The sequence below is a fragment of the Corythoichthys intestinalis genome, chromosome 16 (genome assembly GCF_030265065.1).
Source record: "Corythoichthys intestinalis isolate RoL2023-P3 chromosome 16, ASM3026506v1, whole genome shotgun sequence".
Classification (NCBI taxonomy): domain Eukaryota; kingdom Metazoa; phylum Chordata; class Actinopteri; order Syngnathiformes; family Syngnathidae; genus Corythoichthys; species Corythoichthys intestinalis.
In genome coordinates this window covers 35,392,337-35,410,249 of record NC_080410.1, presented here as the reverse complement: position 1 = coordinate 35,410,249, position 17,913 = coordinate 35,392,337, and the positions used below count along the sequence as shown (strand labels likewise).

At 38.7% G+C, this 17,913-nt stretch overlaps 1 protein-coding gene across 1 annotated transcript in view; it reads right to left on the bottom strand.

The window, feature by feature from the left end:
• aclya (ATP citrate lyase a) overlaps positions 1–17,913 on the bottom strand; it is a 57,730-nt gene that overhangs the window by 13,835 nt on the left and 25,982 nt on the right. The window contains exons 6-13 of the mRNA XM_057817558.1: positions 15,278–15,357; positions 14,780–14,910; positions 10,222–10,340; positions 9,644–9,780; positions 9,518–9,579; positions 9,338–9,455; positions 3,694–3,848; positions 2,988–3,081 (exon numbers count right to left, since the gene is read on the bottom strand). Of these exons, the coding sequence (XP_057673541.1) occupies positions 2,988–3,081; positions 3,694–3,848; positions 9,338–9,455; positions 9,518–9,579; positions 9,644–9,780; positions 10,222–10,340; positions 14,780–14,910; positions 15,278–15,357 (896 nt within the window). The remainder of the gene's footprint in view (positions 1–2,987; positions 3,082–3,693; positions 3,849–9,337; positions 9,456–9,517; positions 9,580–9,643; positions 9,781–10,221; positions 10,341–14,779; positions 14,911–15,277; positions 15,358–17,913) is intronic.

Here is a 17,913-nt window from a genome sequence, read left to right as displayed (position 1 = left end):
CGTTCAATCTTTTTCATTTCTAGCATGTATATGAGATATCCCAGCCTGAACACGACTGCATTGAAATATTACCCATTAGGCCTGGCGCCCCCTAGTGGGAACAGGAAATGGCCTTCTTTACGAGACAGGCTCCTCCTCCAAGGGAAAAAAATCTATTGACCTCAAACCTGTTTCAGGGGAGCCTCAAGACATGTGTTCAGGTCCCTGATGAAAAATATTGAGGTTTCGTTGAAGCGGAGAGGTCCAAACTGGAAGTGAAAATGACCGTCAACAATTTGTCTCGCCAAAAACTTTGAACAGTCATAACTCGGCAGATATGCAACATATCTGTGCCAAACTTTCCGTGTTTGTTGAGAGTCATACCCTGAAGGTTCTTGTAGGGGTCATTTGCATCAACTCTACAGTGCCAACTAGTGGCGACAGAAAGAAGTTTTAAAAAAGGCCTTTCCTATTGGGTTTTTTCAACATAGAGCAAGGAAATTTGGGGAGTAGATACCTTATGCAAAACTGCTCCAAAAAGTCTCTTGCACCCATATTCCAAATCCAACAGGAAATCGGGTATTTTGGATCGAATGTGAAATTTTCATGGGTTCACAGTAAGAGTTTACATTTGGAGGCTTGAATATGCATAAAAACTCACCAAAATTTGCACATACATGCGGCTTTGGATAACGTTCGATAATCTTGCAACGTTACGAAACAATTTAACAAAATGGCTCAGTGGCGCCCCCTTGAAATTTTCAAAAAGGCCTCTCCATTTAGGTTTTTTCAACGTAGAGGGATGAAATTCGGAGAGTCGATACCTTGTACAAAACTGCTCCAAAAAGTCTCTTGCATGCGTATTCCAAACCCAACAGGAAATCGGGTATTTTGGATTGAATGTGAAATTTTTATCGATTTACAGTGTGCACATTTTACACCTTGGCACCTAGGGAATTAGTTTGATCATTCTCAAAATTGGTGAGACTGTTCATGAGGCATATGAAATCTTAAGTTATCAAAATGGTGTGTTTTCATTCACGGGCCTGACCTAGGCGGGGTGCCAAAGTCAGCCATTTTTTTGCCAAAACACCGAATTTGGAAAATTACTGATAACTCCCTCATACAACGTTCAATCTATTTTAAATCTGGCATGTGTGTGAGGTATACCAGCCTGAGCAGGACTGGATTGAAAATTTACCATTTGTGCCTGGCGCCTCCTAGTGGGAACAGGAAATGCCCTTTTTTACGGGACACACTCCTCCTCTAAAGGGAAAAAATCAATCTACCTCAAACATGCTTAAGGGAAGCCTTAAGACCTGTCTTCAGGTGCCTGATGAAAAATATTGAAGGTTCGCTGAAGCGGAGGGGTCCAAACAGGAAAGTGAAAATGACCGTCAACAATTTTTCTCTCCAAAAACTTTGAACAGTCATAACACGGCAGATATACAACATATCTGCGCCAAACTTCCCGTGCTTGTTGAGAGTCATACCCTGAAGGGCCTTGTAGGTGTCATTTGCATCAACCCTACAGCGCCAACTAGTGGCAATAGAAAGTCACTCGTTTTTCCAATACATGTCCAGTTCTCTTCAGGTTGGTCATTGTAGTTTCAAGACCTATTAAAATACGTATTTACGGCCCATGTCCACGTGTCTCTGTCTGTTGCCGTGACGACCCTTTGTTCGCCATTTAAAGGAAATATTTTTTTTCAGAAACTCAGGCAGTTTATAGAGCCACAATATTTGGCACGCTTGGTCGAATTGGCCCAGTTAGAAGATTAATTTTGGTTTTTAATAAGGGCTTGGCTGCACAGCTCAGTAGTAGCTCCTTTTTTGTAGTACTCTCTCCAATAGGGGTTTTTATCTCTTGGGTGTGGGAATGTAAATAGGCGACTTTCGAGCATGTTAGGTTCTAATGAGATGATTAGAGAGGAGGATCTGCCACCACCCTGACCTGCACACAGTCCGAGTTGCGTGACGTCCGAGTTGCGCTAGATTGCGAGGGCCCGTTCAGTCCTGCTTGCAGGCCTAGTTAATATTTGTTATCTTGCCACATAACGGTTCTATTGATATCTCACAGCCCCTTAGTGTTTTCATACCCTTTAATGTAGGACAAGGGGTCTCAAACCTGCCGCCCAGGGGCCAATTGAATCTCACAAGACAATATTTTGTGGCCCCCCGTTTGAAATCCAATTGTGGTATTATTGTTGCCCTTTCGCATTTTGCAACGGGCAATTAAAAAATGTATATTAATTATGAACAATTTCAAATGATGTAGTCAAAAGGTATTTCAATATCGCTTTTACTCTCTTTCCAACTATCACAACTTATACTCTGTGACCTGTGCTGGTAGTGCATGAGTTAAGCTAATGATAACTTTTGAATAGATGTCCACTGTAATGACCACTCTCACTGAAAGGGTTAAATTTGTTCCTTTTTTTTTTTTAATTTAATTTTTTTTCTAGATAAATATAAAAATATTGAATGTGAAGGCTTGTCTGGTGCTACAAAAAAACTATGGAAGACCAGGAGTGCATAAATTAAATACATAAATACACAATTGAATAATAAAATTAAAAAAAAGTTTTTTTAAAATAAAAAAAAAGAAATAAATAAATATATATTGGAAAAAATAAATAAATATTTAAATAAATAGACATGTAAATAAATAAAAAAATAAAATATATAAAAATAGAAATAAATGAATATAAATTGAAATAAATAAAAAGTGAAATATATAAATACAAAATGAAGTAAATAAATATAAATTGAAAAAAATATTGAAAAAAAAAATATATATATTGTAATAGAAGCATTTTAATGACACTTTTAATTATTTATTAAATTGCGTATTTATTTATAAAATTTTTGCACTTCCGGTCCTCCATAAAAAACATACAAATCGAGGTGTGAACTTTGATGAGCTAGTGTGAGTCGTTGAAGTGTCTGAAGAGGGAGCTAAAACACTTCTGAGCAAATCCTTATGCAGTATGAGTGTACTTTCTCACCGACGGGAGCTGCACATTTGGCTTTCTTTGCCGGGGAGCCATCAACTTTGCATCTGTTCTCGGAGAAGGAGGCTGTGCGAGAAGATGCCGGAGTCTAGAAGTGGGAAAATTGACATTGTCACTTTTCATTACGTCGCAGCCACAAATGAACTTTTTCAGTGCCATTTACAATGATACACGTCCAATCATGTAGCTCTTTTCATCCTTCTGTGGTGAAATTGAAATGAGTTTGTCGCAGGCTAAGTCCAATTCATTTGATGTGGGATGGCAGCCAATGAGTTAACAACTGGGTCTGCTGCTGCTACTTTATCATAATGGTGGTACACAGAGAACTGAGGATTTTGTTAAGATACTCAACTTGGTTTATTGCAGCTGTAGGTGTTGTCAACATATAGTATTTTCCCTGTGTGTGCGCACTGTCATCTATCATACACTTAATTCATTTTTCCATTGAGAGAAGGTAGTATGTCCCAAAACATTGCCCATTTAATCTTAATGGAAGCGTACAGGCAAACAGGCCTGCCTTCTTGAGCATGGCCACAACAATTGGAAGGCACTTAGAGTGCATTTTTGATCATTGTGAAAAGCTCTCACACAAAAAGAGCCGCAGGGATTCTAAAAGGAGGACAAAGCACTCTGCCGTTACAGCCGAGGTGCCGTGCGACACAACATGACACAGTGGCCAGTTTGTCACTAAGCGTCATACCGATGTGCTGCCGCTGGAGTTGAGCAGGAAGTTGGCTGTGTGGGCAGCGACAGGAGGCTGGTTAGGGATGGGCCGGTGACCCAGCGCCATGCCTACAATGGCCGTCATGTGGGTCTCGGTGCCAAAGACATGGATGGGGATCCCAGTGGTCTTGCCTGGAAAGAAGGGAGCAGTTTGAAGACAAAATTAACTAATTATTTGTTTTCTTTGTTTTAACCCTTATAGGACACTCATTGAAGTTAAGGGCAAACAACAAAATATTACTTTTTAAATGTAGTAATATATCATATAATAATAATGACCTAAAAACTACAGTTTAGTTTTTGTTGCTGTTTGCATTGTGGAGCTATACATATATTCTCATAAATGAATTATTAATAGATATAAATAAAATAATTAAAGAGATCGGGTCCGATCACGTCATTTTCAAAGTATCGGAATTGGCAAAAAACTATCGGACATGCCTTTTTTTTTAATATACTGTATATATATATTTTTTAATTGAATCATTTTCTAATTGTATTTAACGTTACAGACAAAATGTCTTACACTCATCCAGAGTCTTTAGTTTTGGCTTAAATTAGAACTATCAAATTTAGAGCTATCAAATTTATCGCGTCAACGGCGGTAAATTTATATATATTTTTTTAACTAATCACGTTAAATTGTTTAACGCAATTAACGCATGCGCTGCAAGACCCACTCACGCATTGTCGCGTTTAAACTATAATGACGCCGTTTTATCTATATATAGAGGTAAAAGGCAGCGTAAAATGAGTAGCGTGAATTTTGGCAGTCTTTGGAGCCTTTTTTTAATTGGCTAAAGCCTTAAAATCACTCTCTCAACAATTAGAAATATCGTGAGAAGCAATGTGGGGAAGAAAAGTAGTGGTTGATCTTTTTCTTAACACCCTATGTTATTTCCCAACGCAGAGAAGATATATCAATCGTGCTACTACGCACAGTCATGGTTGCACTTCCCATCATGCATTTGGGCAGAACAGTTAAATGGCTACAGTATCATTTACTGAAAGCTCAACAAATACACTAGATGGCAATATTTAGTCAAAATATACAAAGTCACATTTATCCTTTGAGAATTACAAGTCTTTCGATCCGTGGATCCCTCTCACAGAAAGAATGTTAATAATGTAAATGCCATCTTGAGGATTTATTGTCATAATAAACAAATACATTACTTATGTACTGTATGTTCAATGTATATATTTGTCCGAGTTTTATTTATTTTTTTCTTAATGCATTGCCAAAATGTATATGATCGGGATCGGATCGGGAGCAAAAAAACATGATCGGAACAACCCTAAAAATAATCAATGTAAATGTGAATTTCCCTATGGGGCTTGTTGACTTTGAATACTTTAAACTGGGGATGAACTCTATTTTAGTCCACATATACATAAGGCTCAGTGGCAGATGCTGGTCTTTCAATGAGGAGAAGCTCAAATTGTGTCCGCCTGTGATTGCTTTGTGGCGGTGGAGGGGCTCAGCGGCACCCACTGCTCGGTAGGGAAAGAAACTAGAGTGCCAGAAGTCAATCTCCAAACAAATAAAACCCGACTAGAAATAGAAGCCCAATTTTTTCCCCAGTCGTTTTTAACAGAGTAAGCCTCAGCCTCAGACAGGTCTTCCAATCATCATGCAGAGAAGCTGAGTGTCCGGGTCAGCTAGGCCCCGCTCACATATACCCCCAGATATGCACGGCGTCTGATGGGTGGGATAAACCCAGCCTATAGCAAAATTAATGCTTAACGACACAGCGAAGACATTAACTATGAGAGAGTGGCGTGCAGTTGTTGTGTGCTGCTAACATGGCAGTATGTGTCTGAGGAGAACTTTTTTACATGTCCATCCATCCTTGATCAAACGTAAATAAGTATTCCTTTCGTTAAAGAAAGATTGTAGTGTTTACTTTGGAACCGCTGCATTAGCGGCCATTTTTAACATTATGCGCATGCGCAGAACTGCAAAGTTGCAGTTTCTTTGGGTGAAAAATTTGACAGAACACTGGCGCTGACTCCCAGTCTTTGTAAAGCTGTGTTCGCCATTCGTCATCCATTGCTCCCCTACCGCTCGCAACTTGACTTTGAACGCACCGTTTACACAGACATCCAGCAGTTAGAGTTCCTTTGTCAAGCCTCCCGGAATGATGGCAAGCTCCTAGTTCATCTGATGCACTTGGTTTTTCACAGCGGGTGTGAGATTGGCACGCATGGAGTCACAGATCAACAAGGATGGTGATGCGTGGAAAAAAAACATCCGGTCCCTTAACGTATACTTCCCTCAGCCACTCTCTCTTCTTCTCCTCGTCTATCCAGCCCCTTTGATTGGCCTTCATGATGCTTTCGGCGGGAAACTTTGCTTTAGGGAGCATCTTCCTCTTAAAAATCACCATCAATGGACGTTTCTTTTTGTTTCGTGTAGGTAATAGCCTTAAGTTTGAACTGGGCTTCATAAGAGTCTCTTCATCGTAGATGCCATTTTCGAGGGTCATTCCCCAAACCAATGTTGTCTAGCCTAACGCACACACTCAAACGTTACAGCTACTGGGGGCACGCCCCCATCACACGCAACTTTCTCCCTTTAAGGTTCTCATACCGCGCTCACGTCCATCTTTCAAAAATTGCTCAGTCCGACAGATACATTTTGGTACTCAGTCCACACAATAGGCGCACCACATTATTAAGTGCACCGTCCATTTTGGAAAAAGTGTTCTACTTTTAGGTGCGCCTTATAGTCGTGAAAACACGGTAATTTTAGACAAAAGTTAAGCGCGTTGTACCGCATATTTAGTCAATTACATGTACACACAACAGTATATATTTGCTCACTTATTTTTTGACATCTTGGGGAAAGTTGAGCTTCCCTTGACATCCTATAGGGTTTTAAATGTAATTCTGTGAGAGCCATACAATATGTTTAAAACTAAATATACACGTAATATGTGCATTTTATGTAATTTCAACACTTTCAAAGTACAATAAGTCTCTGAATTCTTTTTAATAACATATCAATAATTATTGAACTTAAATAATAAATATTAAATCATATCAAAATAATTATTTTAATATTTTGTTGTGTCCACAGATAGATTCACCCTAAGTTTAAAATGTTTCATCTTATTTCGTTTTTTGTAGAAAATATACACACAAGTTTCAGCCGGAAAAGACTGTTGTACATATGGTTTTAAACCAGCAGGGGGCACCGTTCGCTTCATAGCGTGCATGGGCAATAAGTGTTCGCATTTCAGAGCGAATAAGAAATGACCCGTCTGTGCTGTAATGCGAGACGGACTTTGTTAAAAGTATTGTTTCAGGTGAGAAAAAGAGTATAATTTGACTGTGTATATTAGCGGATTGCTTTATTTAAGGATGAATGTGACGTGTACTGTGTGTTAATATTATTCAGAAATATTTTAATCGTTATGTATGTTATTTATGTATGACTGCAGATGTGTTCGTAATGGCGAGTGGACGACGAGTGAATGCTAGTAGTGTCTAAAATGCAGAAGTTAAATGTTTTGTCACAAAAACTTCCCGATGTGGAGCATGGACGATTCGATTCGATGCGGGCAACAAGCCGAATCGATTCAGCGCATTTTTAAAATATATAAGTACGTTCAAAAATCTTCCCTGCGCAATTCCGGTGATGCAACGGATTTGGTTTCCCCATTTGTATTATTATTCTCATGTTTACCTGTAGAGTAGAGCCTAGTTCGGGCTTAAAAAAATCCAGCCCAGCCCGACCCGGCCCGAGCAATTAACTGAACTTGCAGCCCCAAGCTGAAAAAAACTGAAATTTTATTTTCTATTTGTATGCCCGAGCCCGAAAAAAGCCCCAAATTTTACGTTTTATTTGTAGGCCTGAGCCCGAACCCCCCCACCCCCCAAAAAATGTATGTTTTATTTATAGGCCCGAGCCCGTTTTATTTGTGGGGACTCAGGCGGCGGAGGAAATGCCAGATCCGATGCATGGTTGAGTTTTGTGTGATCTGGTGCTGCGTCACCAGTAGGTGAATAGTGAGATGGTGTAAAGCGCTTTGAGCGCCTTGAAAGGTGGAAAAGCGCTATATAAGTATAACACCATTTACCATCAGATTTGTGACGATGCCTATGTACATAATGAAAACAAATTAAAGCCTGTCTTTTGTAACAAAATCTCCCAGTTAAACAAGACTGTAAGATGCATATTCAAAAAACATTTATATCTAATATATTTGTGTGCCCGTTCTATCAGGTGGATGGTTCATGCGCCTTTTCCTTGGCAAAATGCAATAAACATTTATTTTAATTTCTTCGAGTTGGCAGAAAAAAACGCAAGTTTTCTTAATGTTTAAATAGTCTACATATTTTTATGATAATTATAAATGCATTTACACAACGAAATAACGCTGGAAAGGTTTGTTAAATATATTTCTGTGTGGGATATTTTGCTCACTATACGCGCCTCTCTGACAGGGAGAGGAACAGCAGCATATTCAAAAATAAACTAAAATACTTTTAAACAACATTCTTTATTTTAATGACTCGCACCAGAACACACAAAAGAACAACCTGCCTTAAGGAGCACTGAAACAAAATAAATAATGACGATTTAAGGAACACCACGAACTCCACGATGTCCTGCTTAGCACGAAGAGGTGCAGCCCTCGAAACAAATGATAATAACGATGTTTGACTAATATCTTTTAGGCCAGTAGTTTTTAAAATGCCTGCTCAGCGTCAATGTGCCAGTCTTTCTGCTCTCGTACGAGAGCAAAGCGCCACATTTGTTGCATTCGGCAAGGCCGACAGTTTTCTGTAGCATCTTCCGCTATCAATTGAAATCCTTTCCACACACCACTCTTGGATTGTTGCCTTTTCAATCCCGCCGTCTTTAGTTTGCTTTTCACCTCTTGCGGCTCTATATCGAAATTCAAAAAGGAAATACCAAGATGCAGCGTTGCAGACTCGCGGAGCGCGCCAAGAGCGGGTGGGGAAAATTAAAAGGAGGGCGGGGCCACGGCGTTCATGTGCGCAAACAATGCACTGGCTCATGTTTGCGATTACAAAAGCGCCTTTTCTGTTTTATCCAACTTATTTATTTTATAACAAGTATTCCTCAGTTTAACATCCATACATCGTTTTAGTGTACAAATATATATTTATTTTAAAAAAAGTTAGCGAGAGAGAAGTCCGGCCCGACCCGACTCGAACGTAAATGATTGACATTTTCGGCCAGACCCGGCCCGAAATTCGGTCGGGTCGGGTTCGGGCTCAAGATCTAGGCTCTACTGTAGAGGGAGCTACTTTACATTCAAATATCAATCCATTCCCTGGATTGATATTGCGATAAACTTTACTTGAATATTTTTATCGATGGGTCGTTGTGACTAAAATACAGTGACTGTTATTACTGATTTTTTAAATAATTGAATATTTGTCTAAGAGCCAGATGCAGCCGTCAAAAGAGCCATATCTGGCCCGCGAGCCATAGGTTCCTGACCCCTGTCTTATAGGAACTGCCACTGATAACGCTGTATAATTGGCACTTGTTGACATTGTTGTTTTGCGGAATCTTCTGAAACTTTCTTCTATTATCTGATTGTCTTAAAAAGGGAGCTTGCGTTTTGCGAGGATTCACTTACCGACTTCTCCCATCACCCGCAGACCTTCTTGGTAATTTGGACCCCCACGCCGGACAAAAATAGTCACTTCGTGCTCCTTGAGAGGTACCTGGTAGTCTCGGATCGCTCGCACAATACCCTAGCATTAAGGAATTCGCGTAAATCGCTATTTAGCAGGACACCAGGCATCTGTTTTATTACCTTGAACGTCGCCGCCACATTTGTGAAGTTGGCAATGCTCCCTCCGATGATCAAGACTTTACCTATGAAAACAACGCAACACTTATTTCAAGAAGAACAAAAGAAAGACGGTCTGTCTGGCGTTACCATCAGGGTGCTTTTCTCTCGTCATGAGCGAGAGGATGGTCTTAGCGTAGTCGTACGTCTGCTGCTCGCTCGGCGCCCCCGAGTACTCGCCATAGTTGGCTAGCTCGTCCACGCCACCCAGGTCGCAGATGGTGTCGCTATAGCATCGCAGGTACGTCGTTGGAAGGGAAAACCAACTCGTTACTGACAGTGCGGCGGAAGACAGGTATGGCAAGCAAATCAAAATTAAAAGGGCACAGAGGGAGTCATTAGTTGTGCTTGAGTACATCTTAGAACTCCAAACAGATGGAGAAGGAGGGGAAAAGATACTAATTCCTGCAAATTCAAAACAGCAGCTTTAGCCATCACTAGTTTTCTTATTTTTACTCTTTCAATGCTGTGGACAACAATATTTATCATCTTTCTGAATGAGTTAACACAAGTCGACATTCAATCAAGTGAGAGTGCTGGCAGCGTGTTAAAAACTATAGAGTTTGGACATCTACCAGTATAACATTAGTAGACGTCCAATCCATTTGATTTTTGTATTTTTTGCTCGCTCTCATTCGCTCTCATTTAACGCGAAATCGATTGACTACCTGTACACGACGGAGGCTCCACCGCCTGCCACCATGGTCCAGATCCGGCCCTGCGGGTTGAGCAGGGTCAGCTTGAGGCTGGCGCCGCTCTTGGCGTCCAGGTCGGCAATGTAGGCCTCCTACGAAACAGGATTGGATTGAGTACGTGTTGCTCAACCTGCCGGAGTGCGCGGAGAAGTAAGCGATTGTGAATGTTGCTTCTTGATTTTGACAGGCAAGTGCACAAACACACATCTGCCGGCTGGGAGAAAGCACTTGCAATCAAAAAGCGCCCGCTGTCATCCTTCACCCCCCACCTCCGAGCCAATTAGAGCGTCCGTCTGCTGCTGCTCGCCAGCTCTGTCTGAGACAGGCCATGACAGACTATTTACACAAGATTAGGGCTGCAGCTATTGATTATTTTAGTAATCGATTAATCTATCAACTAGTTAGTTTGGATAATCCAGTAATCAGATTAGTAACATTTAATGCGTTGCATAATAAATTTTAGGAGATAGAATTCCCTAAAATTCCCCAAAATTCCCCGAGTGTTTCTTCAAGCTAGACAGAATTGTACGGAGCCCCCCCCCCCGGGTGCCAGGGCAGAAAAAAAAAATCATAGATAATCTGTACCCACAGTTTACTAATCTGTGGGTACAGTTTAGTAGTCTGTACCCACAGATTACTAATCTGTACCCACAATTTACTAAACTGTACCCACAGATTACTAAACTGTACCCACAGTTTAGCAATCTGTGACCAAAATTTGACCTTTGCGTCTTCATTAAATGATAGATCTTTTTTCAGTGAAACAAATATATTTTTGTACATTCAACATCATTTGGGAGGGTTTTAGCTTTCATATGAGCCATTTCTGAAACCAATTGAATAATTAAAAGTCAGGTTACTAAACGGTACCCACAGTTTAGCAATCTGTACCCACAGATTACTACTCTGTACCCACAGATTGCTAAACTGTGGGTACAGATTAGCAATCTGAGGGTACATTTTAGTAATCTGTACCCACAGTTTACTAATCTGTACCCACAGATGACTAAACCCACAGATTACTAAACTGTACCCACAGTTTACTAATCTGTACCAACAGTTTAGCAATGACCCGGAAACAGTAGTCACCAATGTTTGGCGGGGACTCCCAACGCCAAGGGACCGACCGAGCAAGCACCTGCATGTTTTGCCCTCGGCGAACAAAAGGGTTTTAAAAGGTAAATATTGCACGTTTTCTTTGGTAGCCATCTAAAATTTCACTTTCAGGTGTCATCAATCAATATGGCATGTTGTGTTTGCACATTTTCTGTGCTGCCCACAGATTTTCTGTGCTGGGTACAGATTGCTAAACTGTGGGTACAGTATAACTGTACTCACAGATTACTAACCTGTTGGTACAGACTAGCTATGATTTTTTTTTCCTACCCTGGCACCCGGGGGGCTCGGTCGAATTGCATTTTCATTTAAAAATAAATAAAATACCTGCGCTTCGTTTCAAACGTTATAAAAAAAATAAATAAACAAGCATATAAATATGACAAAAGAACAATTGGCGAACTTGGATAGCAAACGTCCACTAGTTTAAATGCTACGAAATCCTAACTTTTTAAACAAATCGTTCAAACACGTATTCCCACAAAAAAGAACTGCTAAATATTAAAGATGTCCCGATCACGTCATTTTCAAAGTATCGGAATCGGCAAAAAAATATTGGACATGCGTTTTTGTAATATATATATATATATATATATATATATATATATACATATACAAGTGGTACCTCTACATACGATCGCTTCGACACACGAACTTTTCGACATCCGACGTAAAATTTGACTCGCCATTTGTTTCTACATCCGACGACATGCTCGAAATACGACGACAATGGCAGCACCGCAGACGAATGCACGGCGGATTTTCTTGTGTGACAAATCAACACTGCTTTCAGTAAAGGTTGGTACAGGTGGTGAAACAAGGAAAAAGTTGACGCTTACCTTCTAAATGAAGATGCAAATGACAGAAAAATATGAGCGTAGAGTGGGCATCCGTGAAATGGCTCAACAATACATCTCCACGGTCCTCCTCCGACCATCGTTCGCCAGTCTTTATAAGTTAAGCTGACAATTCTTATTGTGGTAACATCTCCAGAGAAATCGCCAACTTCGCCACGTTTTTATCATTTATTTCACAACTTATTCAAAACAAAAACACCTTCTGTCTGCCGCAATTGACGGTGTTCTCAAGAAAACATTCAAAGTGAAAGTGAAACTCAAGCTCACCGGTCTGTCTCTGGCACGTCAGCCCCGCGGTGCGTTCAGGGTCAGCAAAAAACGTCCGCCACATTAGAACCCGATTCGTTACATTAATACAGGAATTATTATTATTATTATTATTATTATTATTCCGATTTTGATTTATAATTTATTTGTTTTGCTATGTGTAATTGCCATTTGTAATAGTACCAGCAGTATTTTTTAAGGATTTAGTGAAAGTTTTTGGGCTGTGGAATGAATTAATGGAATTATAATGTATTCCTATGGGAAAATCCTGCTCGACATACGACCATTTCGACTTACAAACAAGGTCCTGGAACGGATTAACTTCGTATGTAGAGGTACCACTGTATATATATATATATGTATATATATATATATATATATATATATATATTATTAATTTTTTTTAATTAAATCGTTTTCTAATTGTATTTAACGTTACAGACAAAATGTTTTACACTCATCCAGAGTCTTTAGTTTTGGCTTAAAGTACGGCTATCAAATTTATCACGTTAACGGCGGTACTTAATTTGGTTTTAAATTAATCACGTTAACATATTTAACGCAATTAACGCATGCGCTGCACGACCCACTCACGCGTTGTCGCATTCAATCTATAATGGCGCCGTTTTACCTATTTATAGAGCTAAAAGGCAGCCTAAAATGAGTAGAGTGAATTTTGGCAGTCTTTGGAGCCTTTTTATGAATGGCTAAAACCTTACAATCCCTTGCTCAACAATTAGAAATATCATAGGAAGCAATGTGGGGAAGAAAGGTAGCAGTTGATATTTTTCTTAACACCCTATGTTATTTCCCAACGCAGAGAAGATATATCAATTGGTGCCACTACGCACAGTCATGGTTGCACTTCCCATCATGCATTTGGGCAGAACAGTTAAATGGCTACAGTATCATTACTGAAAGCTCAACAAATACACTAGATGGCAATATTTAGTTACAATATACAAAGTCACATTTATCCTTTAAGAATTACAAGTATTTCTATCCGTGGATCCCTCTCACGGAAAGAATGTTAATAATGTAAATGCCATCTTGAGGATTTATCGTCATAATAAACAAATACAGCACTTATGTACTGTATGTTGAATGTATATATTTGTCCGAGTTTTATTAATTTTTTTCCTAATGCATTGCCAAAATGTACATGATCGGGAAAAATTATCGGGAATAATTGGAATTGAATCGGGAGCAAAAAAAAAGCAATCGGATCGGGAAATATCGGGATCGGCAGATACTCAAACTAAAACGATCGGGATCAGATCGGGAGCATCCATGCATGCTCTCTCAGCCAATCAGTGCATCCACGCAGGCTCTCTCAGCCAATCATCGCATCGTTGTCATAGCGATGACAACAGAAGTAAAGCCCTTTGAGACCTCTGTTGTGATTGTGGGCTATACAAATAAAATTGAATTGAATTGAATTGAATAGAAGTGAAAACATATACGATATTTGACTGAGAATCAAACAGAATTTAGCAACAGAATAGTAGCGCATAGCGATCGGCGATTCATACAAATGTTGTATGTTGAAAAAAAGTTTTTTTTTGTCTTTCGTTTTTTTTGTACGTCCGTAGGTCCGCAGAGAGGTGTGCCGTGGTCCGGTCGTGGACCGCGGTCCGCTAATTGAGGACCACAGGCCTAAGGGGTTCAGGGAAGGTTCAGACACACAGGGCCCTATTTTCGTACACTGACTAAAGGCAATGTGTCTTTCTAAAATAAGTTTTAGACTTGTTTACCCCCAATTTACACGCTTACCGTAATTCAATTTCTTTCAACAGATAGCCCTCTATCTAATGGGGAGGAGAAACTGGTTTGCTCAGTGGAAGGTTAACCCATACTTGGTACGAAGAAGTATAACCAAAAAACAAACAAACAAACAAAAAAAAAAAACATTTGCGTCATATTTTACCCTGTAAAAATAGTATGTAATGCAAAGATGCAAGACAAAAATGAGAATGTAGACATGAAAACAAAAAAAATCATTTTCCAACATGAAATTCAAGAGCAAAAGGCACAATTGTTTGTAGTATATTTGAATTTTCAAGTGATTTGAATGGGATTTCACTCAGACATTAGCTTGCTATGGCTTAGCTATATCAAGTTTACCCAGAGGTTCTCAGCTCTAAAGAGTTTTGCAAAGTCAATTTTAACTGATGACAACATTTTTCTGGTGACCTGTGGTGGTCCAAAATCAAATAAATAACAGTTTTCATACTTTTGGAATTAAATATCGTATCTGAATGCAACATTTACGGTACTTTTGACGAGCCTACCTCAGGGTATGCCTCCCTGCCAAAAGGTGGCGGGAACTCCACATCCCCCCACTTGGCCTTGCAAATGTAGTCCGCCGTGGCGTCAATCTTCGCCGCCATGTCCAGCACGTAGACGCCATCTTTCGTAACCACTACAGGGAGAGGGAAACTAGAGAATTACATTTTGTGTTCACAGTGAGGCTCCCTTGCATATTGCTTGTGTACTGCATCAAAGCAGGATGAGGACATGTTCTTTGCAGCTAATTACCAACATCATCAAAGCAAGGGCATCAATTATTTACTACAATGGGTTTGAAAAGCGGTAGAATTAACTTGTGATGTTTGAATCGATGTCAAAATGCGGTCTTAGTTTAACCCAATAAAAACATATGACTCATTTGCAAATGTCATGACGATCAGTGACAGCGTTTTAGAGATTTAATACAAAGAATGTCTTTGTTCAGTTTTGCTAATTTAAACAAAGGAATTACTCAAATGTATATAAAACCTAGTACCTACCTAGTGGATTGATCTCCAAGTATGTGAAGAACAGGTCTTCATATAGATTGAAAAGACCAACGATGAATTGGGCCAGGACCCTGCCAGCAAAAAAAATATTTAAGGAATAGTAAAAATCAGCAATGAGAGTAAGAAAACAATTTTTACAATTTTATTTTTAGAAAAGTGCTTTATCACTCGTCTTCCTTTTAACTGCTTCAGTGCCATTGACGATGATGGACATCCAATCATGTGGCTCTTTTCATACTTCTCACATGAACTGAAATGAGTTTGTCACTCGTTGACGTCTAATCCATTTAAAGTGGGAGGGTTGGCAGTGAACGAATGTTCACGCGACGATTAATCGATTATTAATTGAAATGTAATCAATTATTGGTAGAAAGTAATCAATGACTAATCAATTTTTTATCTTTTCCTTTTGGCTTTCCCCTTCAGGGGTTGCCGATTAATATTCAATTAATTGTTTACCAAAAATCGATGAATCATTTACCAGTCATCGATTAACCTATAATCAATTGATATTTTACCGGTAATCGATTAATCGTCGATTAATAATTTACCAACTATTAAATAATAGTTTACCAATACTCAATTTATCGTCGATTAATAATCAATTAATCATTTACCAATGGGTGAGCAGTAGTTTCCCAGCAATCAATCATCGATTAACATTTGATTCAATGTTTACCAATAATCGATTTAAAATCGATTGATAATCGATTAGCTGTTGAATAATATAATCATTTATTCGCCAATTAATAATAGCTTCGTTTACCGATAAGCATGGATTAATAATATATAAATCAGTTACCAATAATCAATTAGTTATGGATTAATAATTAATCAATTACAGATTAATACAGATATTTTACAGATAATCGATTAATCATCAATTAATAATTTACCAACTATCCATTAATAGCTTACCAATACTCAATTTAGAGTGGATCAATAATCAAGTAATCATTTACCAATGGGTAAGTAATCGTTTATCAACAATCAACCGATCATCGATTAATATTTGATTGGATGTTTACCAATAATCGATTAATCATAGTTTGATCATCGATTAGCTGTTGAAAAATAATCTATTGTTCGCCAATTAATAATAGCTTTGTTTACCGATAAGTGTTGATTAATCATTTATAAATCAGTTACCAATAATCGATTAATCAGTTTCCAAAAATTGATTAATCATAGATTAATAATCCATTAAATGTCAATTAATAATCAGTCAATCTACAGATTAACGTGGATATTTTACCAATAATCGATCAATAATTGATTAATCATTTACCAACTATCCATTAATAGTTTACAAATACTCAATTTATAGTCGATTAATAATCAATTAATCGCTTACCAATGGGTGAGTAATCGTTTATCAACAATCAATCGATCATCGATTAATATTTGATCGGATGTTTACCAAAAATCGATTAATCATCGATTAATAATCGATTAGCTGTTGAATAATAATCATTTATTCGCCAATTAATAACAGCTTTGTTTACCGATATGCGTTGATTAATCTATAAATCAGTTACCAATAATCGATTAATCATAGATTTATAATCAATTATTTGTCGATTGATAATCAATCACCGATTAATGATAGCTTAATCGTTTACCAATAAGCGTTGATTAATAATCGATTAATCAGTTACCAATAATCGATTAATCATAGATTGATTATCAATCGACAAATAATTGATTATTAATCAATCACCGATTAGTGATAGCTTAATCGTTTACCAATAAGCGTTGATTAATAATCGATTAATCATTTACCAATAATCGATTAGTTTTTTACCAATAATCAATTCAACATTTATCAATAATCGATTGCTCATCGATTAATAATTGATTAACAGTTTTCCAAAAATCGATTAACATTCAAGTAAGTATAAAGTAAATTAATGGTATCATCAAATAAATATTTTGTATGTTTTTCGAAAATGTGGCTGGTACAGTATCGGTGGTATCGGCTGATACCACACTGCTAGGTAGCAGAATTAGTATCAGGAGCACCACTAGTACGCATGCACTATTTTTCTCCTGTCAGTCGGTGAAACCGTGTCAGCCTTTTGTCAGAACCTTGTCAGACCCGCGGGGAAGGAGCCAAAGTGACTCAGCTTCCCAAGTGTGCTCTGAATGGAAAAAGACGGCTGGCGGTGGAGTTTCAAATGTGCGTGTGTGCGCGCACACGCTGTCAATGTCAGCCAAGACAGCGAATTGCAGCAATAATGAGAGCGCTGCTGGACAGATGGACAAGAAAGAGGGTGTGGCTGGTAGGTGGGGGTAGGGGTGACTCACTGTATCGCAACCATCAAAACAAGTGGACGTGCTGTGAATGCACCGCAGCCTCGAAGGAAGGCAGATGGGGACTATAACGCAAAGGAGAGAGTTGGTCATTTGTCTAATGGAAACCACTTGCAACCCCACCACGTCAACTCCCGCGTCATAGGCAAGCTTCATTGGGAGAGCTGAAGCCTTGCAATAAAAGTGGAGAATGTCTTCTGAAACGATGTTTTTTTTTTTTTTTTTTTTTCCAGCAGCAGAGCAGTTCCAAGTCAGGAGAAAAAATATATATAATTGAAAATCAATTCCTCCGGGGTGTAAACGGTCTGCAAGAA